Source organism: Bos indicus, chromosome 16, assembly GCF_029378745.1.
Source record: "Bos indicus isolate NIAB-ARS_2022 breed Sahiwal x Tharparkar chromosome 16, NIAB-ARS_B.indTharparkar_mat_pri_1.0, whole genome shotgun sequence".
NCBI lineage: Eukaryota > Metazoa > Chordata > Mammalia > Artiodactyla > Bovidae > Bos > Bos indicus.
In genome coordinates this window covers 60,300,467-60,321,364 of record NC_091775.1, presented here as the reverse complement: position 1 = coordinate 60,321,364, position 20,898 = coordinate 60,300,467, and the positions used below count along the sequence as shown (strand labels likewise).

Genomic DNA, 20,898 nt, shown 5'->3' with positions numbered 1-20,898 from the left:
GAAACAATACCAATTCTATATAAACTCTTCCAGAAAATTAAAAAAGAAACACTTTACAATGCACACTGTGATGTCGTGCATGCATGCTAAGTCACTTCAGTTGTGCCCAGTGCTTTGCGATGGTATGGACTGTCGCCTGCCAGGCTCCCCTGTCCACGGGATTCCCCAACAATACTGGAGTAGGTTACCATGCCCTTCTCTAGGAGATCTTTCCAACCCAAGGATCAAATCCCTGTCTCTTATGGCTCCTGCAATGGCAAGCAGTTTACTTTCTTTAAAGTAAACACAGTAGGATGTACCACACTGTGATTTCAGGACACTCTAACACCAAAGCCAGAGAAATAACACAAGAAAACCACACACCAATATTCCTCCATGAATACAGATACAAAATTCTTTTTTTTTTTTTTGGCCATACCACACAACATGCAGGATCTTCATTTCCCCACCAGAGATCAGGGATCCAATCCAGGCCCCCTGCATTGGAAGCACAGAGTCTTAACCACTGGACTGACAGGGAAGTCCTTAAAATTCTTTAAGATAACTTTAGCAAATAAAATGAAGCAAATCAAGCAACATATAAAAAGATAATAAAACATCAAGACCAAGAAGAGTTTTATGCAAGTGTGACAAGTTGGCTTAAAACTCAAAAATCAATGTAATTAGGAAATTCCCTGGTAGTCCAGTAGTTAGGACGTGGCTCTTTCACTGCAGTGGCTCAGACTCAATCTCTGGTTAGAGAACTAAGATCTCAACAAGCCACATGGTTCTCCCCACCCCCTAAAAAAACAATGGAATTAATATTAACAAACTAAAAAAGAAAACCTATGTGACCACTTCAATAGATGCATCTGACAACATCTATTCCTAATTGGGGGGAAAAACCTATTAAGAAACTAGGAATAGAAAGGAATATCTTAAAATTGATAGGGGGCATCTACAAAAACACCAACAAACCTAAAGCTAGCATCACACTTAAATAGTAAAAGACTGAAAGCTTTCCCAAGAGAGGTCAGGATGTCTGCTCTCACCATTTGTATTAAACATTAACCTGGAGGTGCCAGCCAGTGCAATCAGGCAAGAAAAAGAAAGAAAAGGCATCCTGACTGGAAGAGAAGTAAGTCTTTATTTGCAGACATTATGTACAATCTTCGTATAGAAAAGCTAATAGAATCTGCAAAATACCCACTAGAAATAACACGTGAGTTTAGCAAGGTTGCAGCATACAAAGCAAAAATGAAAAGAAGAATCTGTTATAGTCTATATACTAGAAATAAATTAGAAACAAATTTTTAAAAATATACCACCCACAATATCATCTAAAATTGTAAAATACTTAGGAGTAAATCAAACAAAAGATCTATAAGACCTGCACACTGAAAGCTTTATAGAGAGAAATTTTAAAAGACAAAATAGAGAGATGTACACTATTAATATATTAATTCTCCCCAAATTGATCTATAGTTTCAACACAACCACAATCAAAATCCCAACAGGCTTTTTGTGCAAAATTGACAAGCTGAGTCTAAAATTCATTTGGGCATGGAAATGATCTAGAAGAGCTAAAATAACTTTGAAAAAAGAAAAAGAGAATTTGTACTTGACCTCAAAACTTATTACAAATCTACAGTAATAAAAACAGTATTCTCTGAGTCAAGATAAACAGTAGAATGATGGAATATACCAAAGGCCAGATACAGACACCCCCGCCCCATGTATATTTGATTTTCAACTAAGGTACAAAAGCATTCAAGTGCTGGAAAAAACAGACTGTTTAACAAATGGTGCTGAAACTATTAGATATTCATATTTTAAAAAAGAAATTTCAATCCTTATTTTGGACTAAATACACAAAAATTAAATCAAAATGGATCACAGACTTGAAATCATAAAACTTTTAGAAGAAAACATAGGAAAAGTCTTTGCAACCTTCGATTAGATAAAAATTTGAGTAAGACAGGAAAAGCACAATTCACAAAATGAAAAGATTCCTCAAAATTAAGAACTACTCTTTGAAGACAGTGTTAAGAATATGATCAGGTATGTCACAAGCCCTTAGGAAAACAGTTTGGCAGTTTCTTAATGGGAAAAAGCAACTGCAAATCACATATGTGATTAATAGTTTATATCCTGAATATGGGGCTTCCCTGGTGGTTCACTGGTAAAGAGTCCACCTGCCAATGCAGGAGACACGAGTAGATTCCTGTGTTGGGAAGATCCCTGGGAGGAAGGCATGGCAACCAATTCGTTTTCTTGCCTAGAAATCCCAAGGACAGAGGAACCTGGCGGGCTACAGGCCATGGGGTTGCAAAAGAGTTGGACACAACTTAGCAACTAAAACAAAAAAATCCAGAATACAGAAACAACTCATGTAACTCAATAAGACAAATCCAATTTATTTATTTAATTAAGTATAGATGATTTACAATGTTTTGTTACTTTCTGCTATATGGCAAGGTGACTCAGTTATACATATGAATACATTCTTTTTTATATTCTTTTCCATTATGATTTATCCCAGGACACTGAGTATAGTTCCCTGTGCTATATAACAGGTCCTTGTTGTCCACTGACAAAACCAATTTAAAACCAGACAAAAGATTTGATTTGACATTTCACTAAAGAAGATAGATGAATGTCTGATAAGCATATGAAAAGATGCTCAACATTAACTAGTCATCAGAAAAATGCAGATCAAGATCACGTTGAATAGGGCTACACACTCCTACATGGACTGAAATTAAAAAGACTTATCATACCAAGTGCTGGTAAGGCAGTGAAACTGGACTGCCATACCCTGCTGGTGGTAAAATGATACAAGCACTTTGGAAAACAGTTTGGCAGTTTCTTAAAATGTTAAACATAAACCTATCACATGACCCAGTCATTCCGCTCTCAGGCGGTTGCCCAAGAGAAATAAAAGCATATGTCTATACGAAGATTTATACGCAAATGTTCACAGAACCTTTATTCGTCATGGCCAAAAAACTAGAAACAACCCAAACGTTTGGGTAAACTGATAAATAATCATGGAATATTTACTCAGTGGCATACTCCTTGGTTAAACAAAGGAATTAACTGTTGATACAAGCAACAACATGGGTGAATCTCAAAATGTACTAAATGAAAGAAATCAGATTACAAGTAAGTATATATTACATGATTTTATTTATATAAAATTTTTGAAAATCCAAACTAACCTATAAAGACAAAAAGTAGACTAATGGTTGTCTGGTGATGGAGTGGGAGGGATGGCACAGAAGGATTATAAACAGGTGCAAGGAAACTTTTTAGAAGAATTAGATGTTCATCTTCTTGATTGTGGTGATGGTTTCATGGTTATTTAAATCTGCTGTATAACAAATATAACAAATTGTTTTTTTAAGATGCATGTATTTTTTTAAGACATATGATCAGAATGTAACATTTTAATTCACTTCACGTTGCCATATTGCCCATAGCTCAAAGAATCACAGATTTTGAAGAACTGCAATTCATTCATGCATGCGTGCTAAGTTACTTCAGTTGTATTTGACTCTTTGTGACCCCATCGACTGTAGCCCGCCAAGCTCCTCTGTCCATGGGATTCACCAAGCAAGAATAATAGAGTGGGTTGTCATGCCCCCCTCCAGGGGATCTTTCGGACCCAGAGATCGAACCAGCATCTCTTATGTCTCCTGCACTGGCAGGCAGGTTCTTTACCACTAGTGCTACCTAGGGAAAGTTAAATTCATAACTGGTTCACACAGCATGCTATGTTTAAATCATGCTTTAAGTTTCTGAGTCCTTGAAATACAAACCTTAGGATATTTTTAAATCACAAAGTATATGCACCATAAAGCCAGGTTCAAGAGGAACTGAGATGAACACAAATCAGGCCCAACAAGAGGCCAGTGTTCCTAGGTTTCTGAAAAAGAACACAGGAATTCTATAAATATCCTAAAATATCTCTTATATGGCCAAGCTCTGATCAATGTTTGGGTTGACTTGCCTCTATAAAAGCAGATTCTCTTTTCAGAATTTCTCATATCAAAAGGGAAAACCACTTGAAGTGTAAGTCCTAGAATAAATAAAGCTATGCCCCAGATGAATACAATTCATGGTTCTTATGACTGTGTGGTCTCTTAAATTTCAATATTCTTACTGGCTTCGTCAAGCATAAATAAAAGGCTGACAAAGACATGCTTTCAAAGAGAAAAAAAGTCCTATTTTTATACTTTGTATTACTGCTAAAACTACATAAATTTAGATTACCATTAGAATTTGTATAAACTTTTTTATATGTAGAAATATTCACACCACTCACCATAAACAGCTTTCTCATGTTGTCTACAGTTAATAAAACTTGGACAACTCTACAAAGATGTTCAATTATGACATCCAAAGCATACCCAGCACATCAAATGCCATTATTTTACAGTTACAGTGCTGTATAAAGCACATAGGTAAACTACAGGTTCAAGGTTCAAATTAACAAACATCACAGTGAGTGCTTTTTACAATAACAGTTTAAACTTTTTATCTATGAGAAACCAAATTATATAGTAGTGAAGAGAACAGACTCAAGAGTTAACTGCCTGAGTTCCAATCTCATACTAGCCACCCACTTGCTCCATAACCTTGGCCAAGTTCCTTTACATCTCTGTGTCTCTGATTCCTCACCTATAAAATCCGGATAATAACAGCATTTACTTCATAGGATAGCTACAAAGATTAAACAGACATAAAGAACCTAGAACTGTACCTGGCTCATGTAAGTATTCAAGAAGTTTTACATTATTGTTGTCATTATAATCATGATTATGACTATCACTGTTATTAGAGTTAAGGTTACTGTATTGGATAATTAACACTTATTACTGATAATATGAAAACCAAGAATATGTCTAAGAATTAATATAAAAGAAAGATGTAAATAGACATTTTTCAAAAGAAGATATACAAACAGCCAAAAAGCATATGAAAAGATGTTCAACATCACTCATCATAAGGAAAATGAAAATCAAAACCATGATGAGGTATCACTTCACACTGACTAGGATGGCTTTAATAAAAGAGAATAGAAAATAACAAGAGTGGGTGCAAGGAGGTAAAAAAACTGCAACCTTATACATTGCTAGTAGGAAGGTAAAAATGCACAAATGCTGTGGAAAAGTTGTAGTTTCTCAAAAGTACGTATAGACAATGAAGAGGGTTACATAACATTTGAATGTACCTAATATCACTGAATTGCATGTTTAAATAATTAAAATAAAATGTGGTATGTATATTGTACCACAATAAAAAAAAAAAATGATTGCAAAAGAACATATTGGTTACTCTCTCCAGCATCCTCACTTTTATTCCTTCCATTCACCCATGAACTCAAACCCATTTTTACCTATGTGGTTCCAAAAGAGGCACAGAAGGTAGGATAAGACATATTGCTAAATTCTAAGAGTACTTCAGATCAGATCAGTCGCTCAGTCATGTCCAACTCTTTGCGACCCCATGAATCACAGCATGCCAGGCCTCCCTGTCCAGCACCAACTCCCGGAGTTCACTCAGACTCACGTCCATCGAGTCAGTGATGCCATCCAGCCATCTCATCCTCTGTCGTCCCCTTCTCCTCCTGCCCCCAATCCCTCCCAGCATCAGAGTCTTTTCCAATGAGTCAACTCTTCCCATGAGGTGGCCAAAGTACTGGAGTTTCAGCTTTAGCATCATTCCTTCCAAAGAAATCCCAGGGCTGATCTCCTTCAGAATGGACTGGTTGGATCTCCTTGCAATCCAAGGGACGCTCAAGAGTCTTCTCCAACACCACAGTTCAAAAGCATCAATTCTTCGGCACTCAGCCTTCTTCACAGTCCAACTCTCACATCCATACATGACCACAGGAAAAACCACAGCCTTGACTAGACGAACCTTTGTTGGCAAAGTAATGTCTCTGTTTTTCAATATGCTATCTAGGTTGGTCATAATTTTCCTTCCAAGGAGTAAGCGTCTTTTAATTTCATGGCTGCAGTCACCATCTGCAGTGATTTTGGAGCCCCCCAAAAATAAAGTCTAACACTGTTTCCACTGTTTCCCCATCTATTTCCCATGAAGTGATGGGACCGGATGCCATGATCTTCGTTTTCTGAATGTTGAGCTTTAAGCCAACTTTTTCACTCTTCACTTTCACCTTCATCAAGAGGCTTTTGAGTTCCTCTTCACTTTTTGCCATAAGGGTGGTGTCATCTGCATATCTGAGGTTATTGATATTTCTCCTGGCAATCTTGATTCCAGCTTGTGTTTCTTCCAGCCCAGCGTTTCTCATGATGTACTCTGCATATAAGTTAAATCAACAGGGTAACAATATACAGCCTTGACGTACTCCTTTTCCTATTTGGAAACAGTCTGTTGTTCCATGTCCAGTTCTAACTGTTGCTTCCTGACCTGCATACAAATTTCTCAAGAGGCAGATCAGGTGGTCTGGTATTTCCATCTCTTTCAGAATTTTCCAGAGTTTATTGTGATCCACACAGTCAAAGGCTTTGGCATAGTCAACAAAGCAGAAATAGATGTTTTTCTGGAACTCTCTTGCTTTTTCCATGATCCAGTGGATGTTGGCAATTTGATCTCTGGTTCCTCTGCCTTTTCTAAAACCAGCTTGAACATCAGGAAGTTCACAGTTCACATATTGCTGAAGCCTGGCTTGGAGAATTTTGAGCGTTAGTTTACTAGCGTGTGAGATGACTGCAATTGTGCGGTAGGTTGAGCATTCTTTGGCATTGCCTTTCTTTGGGATTGGAATGAAAACTGACCTTTTCCAGTCCTGTGGCCACTGCTGAGTTTTCCAAATTTGCTGGCATATTGAGTGCAGCACTTTCACAGCATCATCTTTCAGGATTTGGAATAGCTCAACTGGAATTCTATCACCTCCACTAGCTTTGTTTGTAGTGATGCTTTCTAAGGCCCACTTGACTTCACATTCCAGGATGTCTGGCTCTAGGTCAGTGATTACACCATCGTGATTATCTGGGTCGTGAAGATCTTTTTTGTACAGTTCTTCTGTGTATCCTTGCCATCTCTTCTTAATATCTTCTGCTTCTGTTAGGTCCATATCATTTCTGTCCTTTATCGAGCCCATCTTTGTATGAAATGTTCCTTTGGTATCTCTGATTTTCTTGAAGAGATCCCTAGTCTTTCCCATTCTGTTGTTTCCCTCTATTTCTTTGCATTGATCGCTGAAGAAGGCTTTCTTATCTCTTCTTGCTATTCTTTGGAACTCTGCATTCAGATGTTTATATCTTTCCTTTTCTCCTTTGCTTTTCACTTCTCTTCTTTTCACAGCTATTTGTAAGCCCTCCCCAGAAAGTCATTTTGCTTTTTTGCATTTCTTTTCCATGGGGATGGTCTTGATCTCTGTCTCCTGTACTTAGGAAAGTCTAAAAATGCTACTTTAAACAGCTCATGACATAGTTTAACACAAATATATTAAACTGGAAGCAGCGACTTAGGAACTTGGATAATAGAAATAGGGTAATACCCGCAAAATGTACTAGATTGTAACTCACATTCCAGTCTTACTCACATTCTAATATAACTTCACCAAGAATCTTTACATCACTAACCTTACACGATTACTTCCCAATAAAATGGAGAAAAGAATGATGTTTCATAAATTTATTGAAAAAAAAATGCAGGGTATTTTGAGACTGTAGGGAAAAATCCAACATTGCAAAAACATATCATTTTATATAATATGCTCACAGGTAAATGGAATAACATTGCTGGTTGTATAAGCAAAACATTACTATTGCCAGTTAAGCTTCAGGTAAGGAAAGATTACTGGCATGAAAAAGTAATGCAACTATTTCTCAAGGTATGACAATCAAGGGGGGCTTCCCAGGTGGCACTAGTGGTAAAGAACCCGCCTGCCAATGCATAGGACTTAAGAGACGCATGTTGGATCCCTGGGTCAGGAAGATCCCCTGGAGGACGGCATGGCAACCCACTCCAGTATTCTTGCCTGGAGAAAACCATGGACAGAGGAGCCTGATGGGCAACAATGAATGGGTTCTCAAAAGAGCTGGAGGCAACTGATGTGACTTACCACACAGGCATGACAATCAAGTTGTACACTAAAAATACCTAAAATGCAAATACCTAAAAATATCCTCAAACTGATTAAAGGTGAGCTTGAAAAAGAATGACTTCGGACTTTCTAACCTGAGCAAAACAGCAAGACTTATGGCTGTATCAAATCCTCTAGAGCAGGGGTCCCCAACTTCCAGGATCTAAGGCCTGATGATCTGAGGTAGAGCTGATGCAATAATAATAGAAATAAAGTGCACAATATATGTAATGCCCTTGAAACATCCTGAAACCATCCCTTGCCGCCTCTATTTCAGGTCCATGGAAAAACTGTCTTTCACAAAACTGGCCCCTGGTGCAAAAAGATTGGGGACCACTGCTCTACAGTATCTTTCTGTTTCAATAGGAATCACCACATATGATACTGTTCTTTATCACGTTATCAAATAAGATTCAGACATTAGCAAATAAAGCATTTCTATGAGGATGAATACTACTCTGAAGTCTTTATGAAGCCAGAAAATACTAAAAGTTCACTCATTTTTTAGATTTGAACCATGTTTTTGGTTAGTGCTGGGCATCTTTTTCAAGGTCTGTTCTTTGAATCAGGCTAACCACTATCCACTGGGCAAAACCGGTCCACTACAAAACAGAAATGTGCACTAGAAAGGCCTTGGGCTTTCTCACTCAGAGATATGCCTGAAATTTATAAACAAACAGAAAATTTAACAGTCAAACCTACAGAAAAATCAAGAGAAGAAAACACTTATATGTTATATCCTGCCCAAATTTAAATCAAACAAAATCTCCTATAAACTTCCACAATATTAACTGGATACAGGATTCTACATTTCATTCTTAAACCTCTCTATGTTACTATTAAAAGTTAAACTACTTTGTTCCTTTCTAAGTTTGCTCCTATTACATGCTAAACAAATAGCTAATGGATAAAAGACAATTTGGGTTTGATTTCAACTAAATAGCATTTTAGAAAAGGAGAAACGATGGAGGCAGTAAAAACATCAGTGGTTGCCATGAGCTTGGAGGTAGTGGGTAGGGAGAGATGAACAGAGCACATAGGATTTTTAAGGCAGAAAAAAAATCTGTATGCTTTGACTCCATATTCATGCTTCCCTCATTCACTGGGAAATATGCCATTAATCAAAAGGAGTACCATTGAGAAAAAACTCAGTTTTGAAGGTAAGTCATTAGAACTCTGAGCATATTTAATAGGTGCTAAATAACATGTAAGACACTACATGCACCTGTATGCTCAGTTGTGTCCAACTCTTTGCAACCCTATGCAGTGTAGCCCACCAGGCTCCTCTGTCCATGGGATTCTCCAGGCAAAAACACTGGAGTGCTTGCCACGTCCTTCTCCAGGGGATCTTCCCAACCCAGGGATCGAACCTGTGTCTCCTACATTGGCAGGCAGATTCTTTACCTCTGAGTCACCTGGGAATTTCACTACAGGAAATCTATGCAAATATACTTCAATATGTTGAATGTAGCAATACAGAAGTAGGACTTAAAATTATGAGCCATATTTTCATACATTTGTGGGAGGAACTGCTTTCCAGGAAGGTCACACAAATTTGGCACTAAGTTTCAGGCCTTTAAAAACATACTCTTCTAGGAATTCGGCCTAAGGAAATAGTCAGAAGTTCAAAGATTTGTAAACAAAGAGAATCAGTAGACTGTAAACAAAAAAATTTTGAAAAATGTTAATATTTAAAATAGGATAATGGTTAGATAAGTTATGTTAAATTAGTCATTGACAAATTATATTTTCAAATAAGCTTCAGTAATAAAGCAGTGTGACACTGGCATATGAATATACAGAGACCAATAGAACACAGTAGAAAATCTTGAAATAAACTAAATTGTATATGACAATCTAGTAAAGGATAAAGGAGACATCTTAAATCAGTGGAGGAAAACATGAATTATTCAATAAATGTTGCTAGGATAACTGAAAAACCATCTTTCTGAAAATGAAATTATATCCATATCTCATACCTTATACCAGGATGAATTCCAAATGGATCAAAGATTTAAATGTATTAAAAAAAAAAAAAAAAAGAACTAGACAAACCATGGGAGAGTTGGAACTTCAGAATAGGAAAGGCCATTCTAACAGAAAACCAAAAAGCCATAAAAGACTGATATATTCAACTGTACAAGAATAATTTCCTCATAGAGGAAAAGAAAAACAAAACACAAATTAAAATACTGTCAACTCACAACAGACAAAGGGTTCTTAACATATTAAGAGTTCCTGCAAATCACTAAAGGATCCAACAACCCAAAAAAAAAGGGCAAAAGATATGTACAGTCACAAAAAAGGCTATATTTAAATGACTCTGTATGATACTCAATCACACTTAAGGTAAGATTTGAAAAATTAGAACTATGACTATTTTTTACTTTTTAGATTGTCACATTAAAAAATACTTGATAATTCACTATGGAACATAGGCACTCTCATACATTGATATATTAGTAGCTTAGTAGCGTCTGACTCTTTGCAATCCCATGGACTGTAGCCGGCCAGGCTCCACTGTCCATGGAATTCTCCAGACAAAAATACTGGAGTGGGTTGCCATTTTCTTCTCCAGGGGATCTTTCCAACCCATGAACTGAACCTGGGTCTCCTGCATTTCAAGCAGATTCTTTACGGTCTGAGCCACCTGGGAAGCCCCATACTTTGGTGAGAAATATAAATAGGTACAACACCAAAAAAAAGCAATTTGAGACTATCTTTCAAAATTTTAGAAAACACATGTCTCTGACCTTGTCAATTCCATGAATTTTTGTTATAGATATACATAAGCAAAATGGTTTATTTTCAAGATTATTTATATACTATCACCTGTACCAGCAAAACTCAGGGTTAAATGATGATTCTTCAATGCATCAAGCAGTCATAAAAACAATATGGAACCACTTTATGAATGGACAGGAAAATATATCCAAGATACAGTGATAAGTATGTGTGAAGGGGAAATACAAGGGAGGAATAACACAAAGTGTAGATGAATTCCTATAATGGGTTATCATTTCTGTTTTTAAAAAAAAAAGGAGGAAAAAAGCATACACAGAGAAAAAACTATACTATCAATTCAGATACAAAACAATTAACAACAACCAGCTTCAGATCTCCCCCCAGAACACCAGACCAACTTCCTTTGGGGGCCTATTCCAGCCATTTCGTTAACCTCACACACACACACACACAAACACAAAACTTTTTTGACCGCGCAGCTTGTGGGACTTCCCAATCAGGGACTGAACCCACACCCTTGGGAGTGAAAGCAGAGTCCTAACCAGTGGACAGACAGGGAATTCTGGACCCTGAATTTTTTTTTTTTTTAACCTAGATTTCTTGGATCCTACACTTGGCAGAATTTTTTATCTATCTAGCTACTTCTAGGGGCTTCCAAGATACCACCAGTGGTAAAGAATATGCTTGCCAAAGCAGGAGAAGAAAGAAACATGGGTTTGATCCCTGGGTCAGGAAGATCCCCTGGAGGAGGATATGCCACCCACTCCAGTATTCTTGCCTGGAAAATCCCATGGACAGAGGAGCCTGGTGGGCTACAGACCACAGGGTCACAAAGAGTCGGACACAACGGAGCATATCTACATCTACACACATGAGACAGGTATGGAAGGATACACAAAAATTTCAAACATTTATTGATTGTGTGTGGGGCTGGGGGGACAATGATTGCTTGCCAGATGCCAAGTGAGGGGCGAGGAGGAGGGGTGAGAGGCCTCATGGTATATCCTTTTATACCTTTTGAATTTTGAAAGAAGGAAACATATTCAGTTCAGTTCAGTTCAGTTGCTCAGTCGTGTCCAACTCTTTGCGACCCCATGAATCGCAGCACGCCAGGCCTCCCTGTCCATCACCAACTCCCAGAGTTCACTCAGACTCACGTCCATTGAGTCAGTGATGCCATCCAGACATCTCATCCTCTGTTGTCCCCTTCTCCTCCTGCCCCCAATCCCTCCCAGCATCAAAATAGAAATATATTGGAAAATTTTCAAACATTGTGAAAGCCAAAAGGAAATACACTATTAGAAAAAAGTGTGATATACAATAGATGCAATATGATACCAAATATGCACAAATGAGTATATCCATACAGAAAAGACTGAAATAAAATACAATAAAATATTAAAATAAGAATTATCTCTAAAAGGTAGAATTACAGCTGATTTTAATTGTCTTCACCTTTTCCTATAATTCCAATTACTTACATTAAGCATGGATTACAATCATAATCAGGAAAATAGTATTAATTTTTTAATGATATGAATCAGAGAGATTAGAAATTAAAAGGGAAGATATAGTTACAGGTATTACCCAGGGTTCTAAGGATCATAAATGAAATATTCAAATTTCCTTAAAACATCCCTCCAATCACAGAATAAAGAATTTAGGAAGAGACCTAATCTGGCCTCTAGTCCACCTCTAAATCCACCACTAAGAGATTAGTCTTAACCTCCTACTTGGTGGATGTTTTGACCATTTTTGTTTTCTGTTACCTAGGGAATGGTACTTCCAGCACTTCCCTTAAAGACTGTGAAACTAACAATCTGGTATTTCTCACTGACCTTCAGCTTTGAAAGGCCACCTCCCTAAGGGAAAGCAGTAAGATCTAGAAGCTAAAACAGGAGGCTGAGGAATCTGAGGTTAAGAGTTCTAATCCTGACAAACTGTGGAATTTGTCTCCAATTTGGGGAATAAGCTAAATTTCCTGAGCCAGTTCTCTTACTGAGGAAACTTAAAAAGATTATTTAGAAAAATATTTAGGACCACCAACTTTTTAACTTTTCACACTATTCTGAATTTTGTTTTTGTGCCTTATGGTAAAATTTTTCCTTTCTAAATTTTCACTCTCCCAAGGACTATCTGCAAGTATTAACAATCTCTTAGACCCAGCTATCTGGGTTTCCCTGATAGCTCAGTTGGTAAAGAATCCATCTGCAATGCAGGAGATCCCGGTTTGATCCCTAGGTTGGGAAGATCCACTGGAGAGGGATAGGCTACCCACTCCAGTATTCTTGGGCTTCCCTTGTGGTTCAGCTGGTAAAGAAGCCACCTGCAATGCAGGAGACCTGGGTTCGATCCCGGGTTGGAAAGATCCCCTGGAGAAGGGAAAGGCTACCCATCCCAGTATTCTGGCCTGGAGAATTCCATGGACTACAGTCCATGGGGCCACAAAAGAGTCGGACACAACTTAACGACTAGACTAAACAACAATACCTGCAAAGGACACAAGGTGAACACAACTTGAGCCATGCTGAAGATAACTTATGGGGAAATGAGAATGCAATCAGTCTCTAAACTGGATCCTTAAGTGCAAAACAACCGCAGACAACTAATTAATGTAACTAAACACCGGGTGAAGGAAGGTAAAACTCAGACTCCTAACACCTGAACCCTGCTGGTAGCGGTAAGATGAGCACTACTATGGAACAGCACAGCAAGTGGTTTTTTTATGCTCTCAAGGGCTCCATTTTTCTTTTCTTCTCTCTCTTTTTTTTTCACTATATTCCCACTAACCCCATTGAGCTGGGCCTCAGGACGTCCTTTTTTCCCCTACTATTTACATATCGTGTACTTCTTGATGGCTTCCTTCCCACTAGAAAGCCAACCACATTAAACTTGTAAAGGGTTCTCTACCAACAGGTCTTGAGAAGCACTTGATAGCCTTTGGGAAGAAACACACATCAGAGAGCAGGTATCCCACTGCCAAGGCCGGGTGAAGCGGTTTCAGTAGGGCTCTCAGCACACTTTAAACTCCTCCTCCTGGTTAACAAGATGGAACACCTCTCTAGTTACTTAAAAGTGATTCCAACAGGGCAGGACAAGGGAGCAGACAGCTGAATTTTTTCTGGATTAACTCAGCCATTAGTTGAATGCTTTTTTGTGGTTCACCTACTTAAAAGGTGATCAAACCACTTTGTGCTACTGAAGAGGGCAACTGCTAAGAACAATTACATAAACCCTCTGCTTTAATTTACCTCATGCTTCTTTCTAATGAAACAAAGTGTTAGAAACCACTGCCTTGCCACCACTTCCTCAGTAATCTCAGTAAAGCCTACTTTGCCATGTGAATCCCTTTTCTTTTCCTTAGCAAATCAGAAAAAAATTATTCCATTCAACATAACAGGACACAACTGTACATCATCTTTTAAGGGGCATGTACTGAATCATATTACCTGAACAATATTATATTAATATATCATTTTAATATGTAATATATTAATATATCTGAAAATATTATCTAAAAAAGACAAAGGCAATCTTTATTTATTTGTTAAATATTAAATATTTGTTTAATTTAAAAATTAAACATTTGTTTAAATTATTCTCAGATAAACAGGGCATTCTAGAATTTCATTTTATTTACTCCAGAGAATGTATACAGATCCTCAATTCCATACCAGCAATTCCTAAATCCAAAAAGCTGTGAACACTTCTTTTATAACTTCTCTAGCAGTAAACTGACCTATAATGACATCATATTATGTATAGTCTTATACCATACTTGGTGTGAATACTCATTTATTTAATGGCTAAGAACTACTAACCTGACTGATTCTTGTTAAGTTTCTCCACATACCCCAGGGGGTTTATGTCACTGTATATATACCTTATTTTCTAAAATCAAAAGTTTTGAATTCTGAAACACTAGCTCAAATGGTTTTGGAAAAGAGATTGTGGATGTACAGTTTCTATTCTGTAAAAATATTTTTGTTCTTTGAAAATGAAATAGCAAAAACGGATAACCATCAAGGACCAACTGTATAGCACATGGAACCCCGCTCAATGTCATGTGGCAGCCTGGATGGGAGGGGAGTTTGGGGGGAGAATGGATACATGTACATGTAAGGCGGAGTCCCTTCGCTGTTCACCTGAAACTGTCACAACATTGTTAATTGGCTATATCACGACACAAAATAAAAAGTTTAAAAAAAAGAAAGAAAGAAAATGAAATAGCAATAAACCAACATGACAGACGGTAGAAAAATACTAAGATATTGTAAAGGAAATGATCCACCATCTGTGACATTCGTAGAACACAGAAGTTAAATGACTACACAAATTTTCTCTCAAAGGCAAAAGGGGGGTCTGTTTGAAATCAACATAATTTAAAATAAACATTATATATCTAGGCCTTCTTGAAAGTTTTAACTTCAGTGGAGAACTGTCTACTACTACTGTGCATACAATCTATTGGAGATCACAGGAAATTTAGGTGTCAACAAAGTCAGTGTGCCATCCGTGATGTGCCATGATTCCTACAGATTCCTAAAACATTAATACTGATTTGTAAAAGCTCAATTAATAGCATTTGAGGAAATTAAAACACTTAAAGTAACATGAATATGTTTGGGGATATACTGAGTACATATTTACTGATTTTCTTCTGGCAATCAATTAGCTAAAGCACGTAAAACTTTTAGTCTTGGTTGAGCAACTTCATTTATCTACATGTTAATACACAGTAGGAGTCATGGGGTGCATATTTAAGATGTGTAAGAATGAGTGATTTGCTAAGAATATTCAAAGTGAAGTATGCTAAGATCATGCTGTGTAAGGCCAGTTGAGTCAGTCACAACTAATTCATACTGCACTAAAATAAAACAACTTCTTGGACTTGTTACTGATTGCAACATTTTAAGTAAATATAGAAACATTCTCTAAAAATGCAATAATATATACTTTCTAAATTAAAACACCATCCTTTAATTGGTGGAGCATAAACAATATTATTTACTACAACCAGGTAGGACTTCTGTCCCTACCAACTCATATCCAGTTCTTGAGACACTCTTACCAAATTTTCATTGCCATATTTCTAGCACTGTATGATATTTGATACAGCATGATTAATTCCCTTTTTTTCTGCTTGCTGAAACTGTACCAGTCGTTAGAAACTTTCCAAGAGGACTCTACCTGTCATTAATAAACAATGAGCCATATATTAGCTTAATGGTATACAATAATGCTGTTATTTATTAACTGAATATTTTAGATAAGTCCTTCCCATACTATTAAAACAATATGGTTTCTTGGTGATCACTTCATCATGATAATTGTATTTCCCTTCTAGTTATTAAAGAGCACTGCTGTGCATACACTTGCAGACCTGTTGTACTGATGGGTGCAGAGCTCCAATGCCGCCACAGCTAGAGACCGGTATCTTAAATTTCCCCCAAATAGTGTCCTTCACTCATCATCCACTCATGGTAAAGTAGTTAATTTTAACATCCTCATTGTTTACCAGAAAGCACAGACAGTGAGGCTGGCTTCGCCGCTCCCGTTTCCTTTTGCTGGGCTGCTGAGCTTTTTCAGCCAATTGACTTCGCTTTGAGGCTATAAATATCTGAAAAATGTTCTGCATTTGATGCTCTTGGATTCTGCATCCATATTTAGCTGTTTGTGGCATGCCTTTGTTTAAGCTACTCTACCACCCATACAGTCAGTCAGGTTGAGATCTGGATGGTCAAAGGACAGATGGATCAACATTCAACAGACACTGACTTACCACGGGGGAGGCATCAATCTGCTAGACACTGTGACAATGAAGGGAGTGGCAAGACAGGAATACAAAGATCAACAAGACAGACAGACTCTCTGGTGTCAAAAATTTTATAGTCTTGACGGGCATGGGCACAACTTACAATAGCAGTAGTAGAAGACAAATGAAACATTTTACAGCTAAAAGAAAATGAAGAATAGCATGATTTTCTCTTAGTCCTGTCTCAAAGATGTGCATTTGTTTGTGTTCTAAATATAGATCCATGTATTATAAAGCTCTGAACATATTCCAAAAAAGTTTCCACTCATGACAACACACAAAACTCTGGATGTAAGTATTATCTACCAAAGAGCCAGACCTATCAGTAGCAAACTCAAAACGGTGTCCAGTCTTCAAATTTTGTGAGGCAAACTAATAAAATATTGTTTTTAAAAGTTTGTGTAAATAAATAAATAAAAGTTTCTGTTAAGATATCTGAGGGGAAGGGGGTAGTTCTGTTTCTGTTTGCATACTGATTTCAAACATAAGTATACTGCAGAGGATGTGAGCCATAACCAGAAGCCAACAGCACTTAATACAGCTCTTTACTTTAAAACCTATCTTTAAAGCCCACATGGCTATTTTAGGTCAGGTCTCAAAACTGAATGAGCTGGATCTGAGACCCCCATCTCCACCTTCCTATCTTGTGAAAACATTCCAAACAAATATACATTTGCCCTCAACATTCCTTCTTTCAAAACTCGGTTCATTGACCTTTTGATAAAAGTGCTCCCCAGAAACCCGACAGTCATGATTTAAGTGCATTAAAGGCTTGCTTGATGCCTGGCCTCAAGTCAGGCTGGAAGCGGGAGACCAAGTTGTAGGTAAAATAATAGGGCAGGCCATAGAATCAGAGAACTTTAAAGCTAAAATATACCATAGATACCAATTACTCCAGACTCCACATTTTATGTAGAAACCTAAGCACACGGACTTAAAATTACTTGCCCAAAGTTAGACAACAATTTGTGGCAAAGCCAGAATGAAAACCCAGGTTCACAATCCCCAGCTGCATACTCTACACTAGTTTCTGGATTTCTTTAAAAAGCATTTGAATACATTCATCAAAGTCTCTTCCAGTTGTGTAAAATAACCTTGATGTTCCAAAACAATCAGCATTTTGAACACACAAAACAAACAAATAAGAAAATCAAAACAAACTTTTCGGAATTGATTTTCTACATTCTATTATTTTTGCATCAAAGCTTTTCTAAGAGCTGTACAATAGGCAACTTAAAAACTACCCAAGGATATAGAAAAGTCAAGAGTCATTAAGATAGTTTTAGAATATTTACATCAAACTAAAGACAATAAAGTAGTATCCTCTAAGAGCCGCCTTAGAGGAAGGAAAGTAGCAGTACTAAATAGCAAATAAAAACTATTTCTGGTTAATTGATAGGGAAGACAAAAAAGCTACAATGCAGTAGAAAGTCTGCAAATTAACTCTGAAATGCACATTATATATGTGTTTGTGAGAAAGAATATACATGTATATGTTTAAGAGGGCTTCCCTGGTGGCTCAGATGGTAAAGAATCCGCCTGCAATGCGGGAGACCTGGGTTCGATTCCTGAGTTAGGAAGATCCCCTGAAGGAGGGCAGGGCAACACACTTAGTATTCATGTGATTGCAAAGAGTCGGACACAACTGAGCAAATAAGCACACCACATATATTTAAGAAACAATATAGACATACACACACATATATACATACACACACACACAAACCTAGGCCTAGGAATGGACTACAAAAACAAGCACATTCATTTTATGGGTTACATTCAAAGTATGTAGCTAACACTAGGTCTAGAAAACCCAGACAGAACTACTGAATTGTCATATATACATATTTTTGCAGTAACAAGGCTAACTTCATACAAAAAAACAATATGCAAAAGAAGTACATAAGAAAAGATAGGACAGAATAGGAAAAAGCTATAAGTTCCAATATACTTTAATTCAAGTTCAACTGCAGATTTTCACCAACCTTTGTTATAAACCATCGGCTAAGTAGGACTAGCAGGTGAACGAAAAATCAGGCACTAAAGTTTTTCATTTGCTGAGACTGAACTGGATGACCTTGCATCATCTCCCACTTCTTTGCTTTAATTCTTTCAGTTAACTAAAATAACATCAAGAAACATTTACAAACAGCCAGCAAAATACAAAGTGCTGCATACATAAATCCTTTAAAAAAAGGCTACAAAAACTGCTGGAGTTTTAGAACTGCAAGGACCATTAAGAGATTATTTAATCCAATCCACTCATTTTACAGATGAGGAATCAGAGGTCAAAAAAGTGATCTGATCTGCTCCAAATCACATAGACACTTAGCAGCAGAACTGGGACAAAAATTCGTATCTCTGGACTCCTAGTTCTATGATCTCTCTGATAGTGATAGACAAAGTCTTGAAATCAACTAAACTATCCAGGAAGACAACTTCAAAGTCACCGTCACTCCTGAGTAGTAAACACATAACCTGCTCAGGATGGAAAAAAAAAGCCAAAAACACATAAAGTAATTGATCACTATAAGCTTAGATGCACGTGACTGCAGGATAACACCTTAAACTTGTGTTGATTTCAGGTGCTTCAAGTTTGCCATCTTATACTCAGCAACATGACTAATGTCTTTTATATCCCTGTGAGCTAAGTGATAAACACCTTGACGTTTCAGTGATTTGGAAAGCCACAGCTCAGTCCTGAATGCCAGGCTATAAATCTTTGGGCTACAGGTTTTCAAAATCAGCATGGCTTAAACGCTGCCACAAGGCTTGCCCTTATAGAATCTCATCATTCAGTTTTAATTAAAGAGGTGGTTACTAGGAATGCAGAAAGGGAAAGTTTTAGTGTGTTCATCACTTTTTAACTTGCTGAGTAGCAATCCAGTCACTTTACAAAGAGCACCAGAAACAATAGTGCAATCTGAAACAATCCACACCCCTTGGACTAAGTGCTTGCCTTTGGAGAGTGAGGTTCAGAAAGAGGTTATAGAAAAGTAAGACTATTCCCCTTCCCAAATAAATACTTTTGATTTTTACTTTATTATCTTAACCTCCACTAAGCTTTTTCATAATATCTTGGTTTGCAGTCTTCCCTTGCTCAAGACTGATTGATTTCCTGGTGTCTTTTCTTGAAGGTCGGCTGACCCCCTCCCTTGAAGTAACTACCTGAAAATTAAGGCTTTATATCCCAACTCCACCTTAAACTTACTGCAGGTACCTGAAAAGGTCCAAAGACCATACTGAGTCACATCTCTCTCAAGTACAAGTCTGCAGAAACTTGTCAGAAACGCACCCCCAGAACAAAAAGGGATGTGGGAAACGGACCCAGGATGGATGGGGACTGAGAACGGATGGGACTGAGACTTGGGGAATGCATTTCTGCCTGAGCAAAGAAACATCAGCCTCTAAGACGGCCTTAGGTCCTTACCGTACACGCGGACCCAGCTCTGTTGCTGGCACACGGACTCCAGAAGAATCCGATCCAACATGCCACCGGCCATGGCCCCACTGACCGGGACAACCGCGTCCAGCTCCTCCGGGGGGAGCGGCGAGTCGGACTCCAATCCCGGGAACATCTCTGGCCAGGACAGCGCCTCCGCGGCTCCTCCGGACGACAGGGAGAGCTCCATGGTGCCCCGGAGGGACAAGGCGGCGGCGGCGGGGCGGGCGCGCAGCTCCGCGCCCTGCCTGCGGAAAGGGGAGGCGGAGAGCGCAGTAGCGGGGGCACGGACCCGAGCGGCAGCCGGCGCGGACGCGGCTCACCTCCTTCCCCGCCGCCCACTGCCCGCGGCTCGGGCTCTGCAGCCCACCTGCAGCCAGCGGGCGGGACCCAGGCCGGGAGGCGGATCCAGCGTGGCCCCGGGCGGGGGGTGGGTCCGGGCTCAGGTGTGGGTCCCTCCCGGGAGGGACGTAGAAGGACCCGGGAGAGGCGGCTCGCCCGCCGGCCCCCTCGGAGCCGCCTTTCTGTGCCCCCGCCGGCGTCTCCCGCGGGCCGATCGGACCGGGGCTGGGGATGGAGCGGGGCCGGGCAGGGCTGGGCTGGGGGCGTCGCCGCCAGGGGCCGCCCCCTTTGACCGGCTCCCGCCGCCGCCGCCGCCGCCGCTCAGGGGCTCCAAATGTCCACTCCCTCAAGCCTGTGGGGAGGGCGGTGGCCCCGGGTTCTCGCCCGCCAGTCTTCAGCACCCTCCCCAGGAATGAACCCGGTCCGCCCCCTAACTCTCAGGCCACGGCTCCCGCC

The 20,898-nt window shown here is 38.9% G+C and overlaps 1 protein-coding gene across 3 annotated transcripts in view; it reads right to left on the bottom strand.

The window, feature by feature from the left end:
• RASAL2 (RAS protein activator like 2) overlaps positions 1-20,421 on the bottom strand; it is a 397,112-nt gene extending 376,691 nt beyond the window's left edge. For 2 of the 3 annotated variants that reach the window (XM_070768499.1, XM_070768500.1), the window contains exon 1: positions 20,089-20,420. In XM_070768499.1, the coding sequence (XP_070624600.1) occupies positions 20,089-20,290 (202 nt within the window). In that variant the 5' untranslated portion in view covers positions 20,291-20,420. Of the gene's footprint in view, positions 1-20,088 lie in introns of all 3 variants that reach the window. The other variant, XM_070768498.1, reaches the window with a different exon arrangement.
• Between the last annotated feature and the right edge of the window lie 477 nt (positions 20,422-20,898).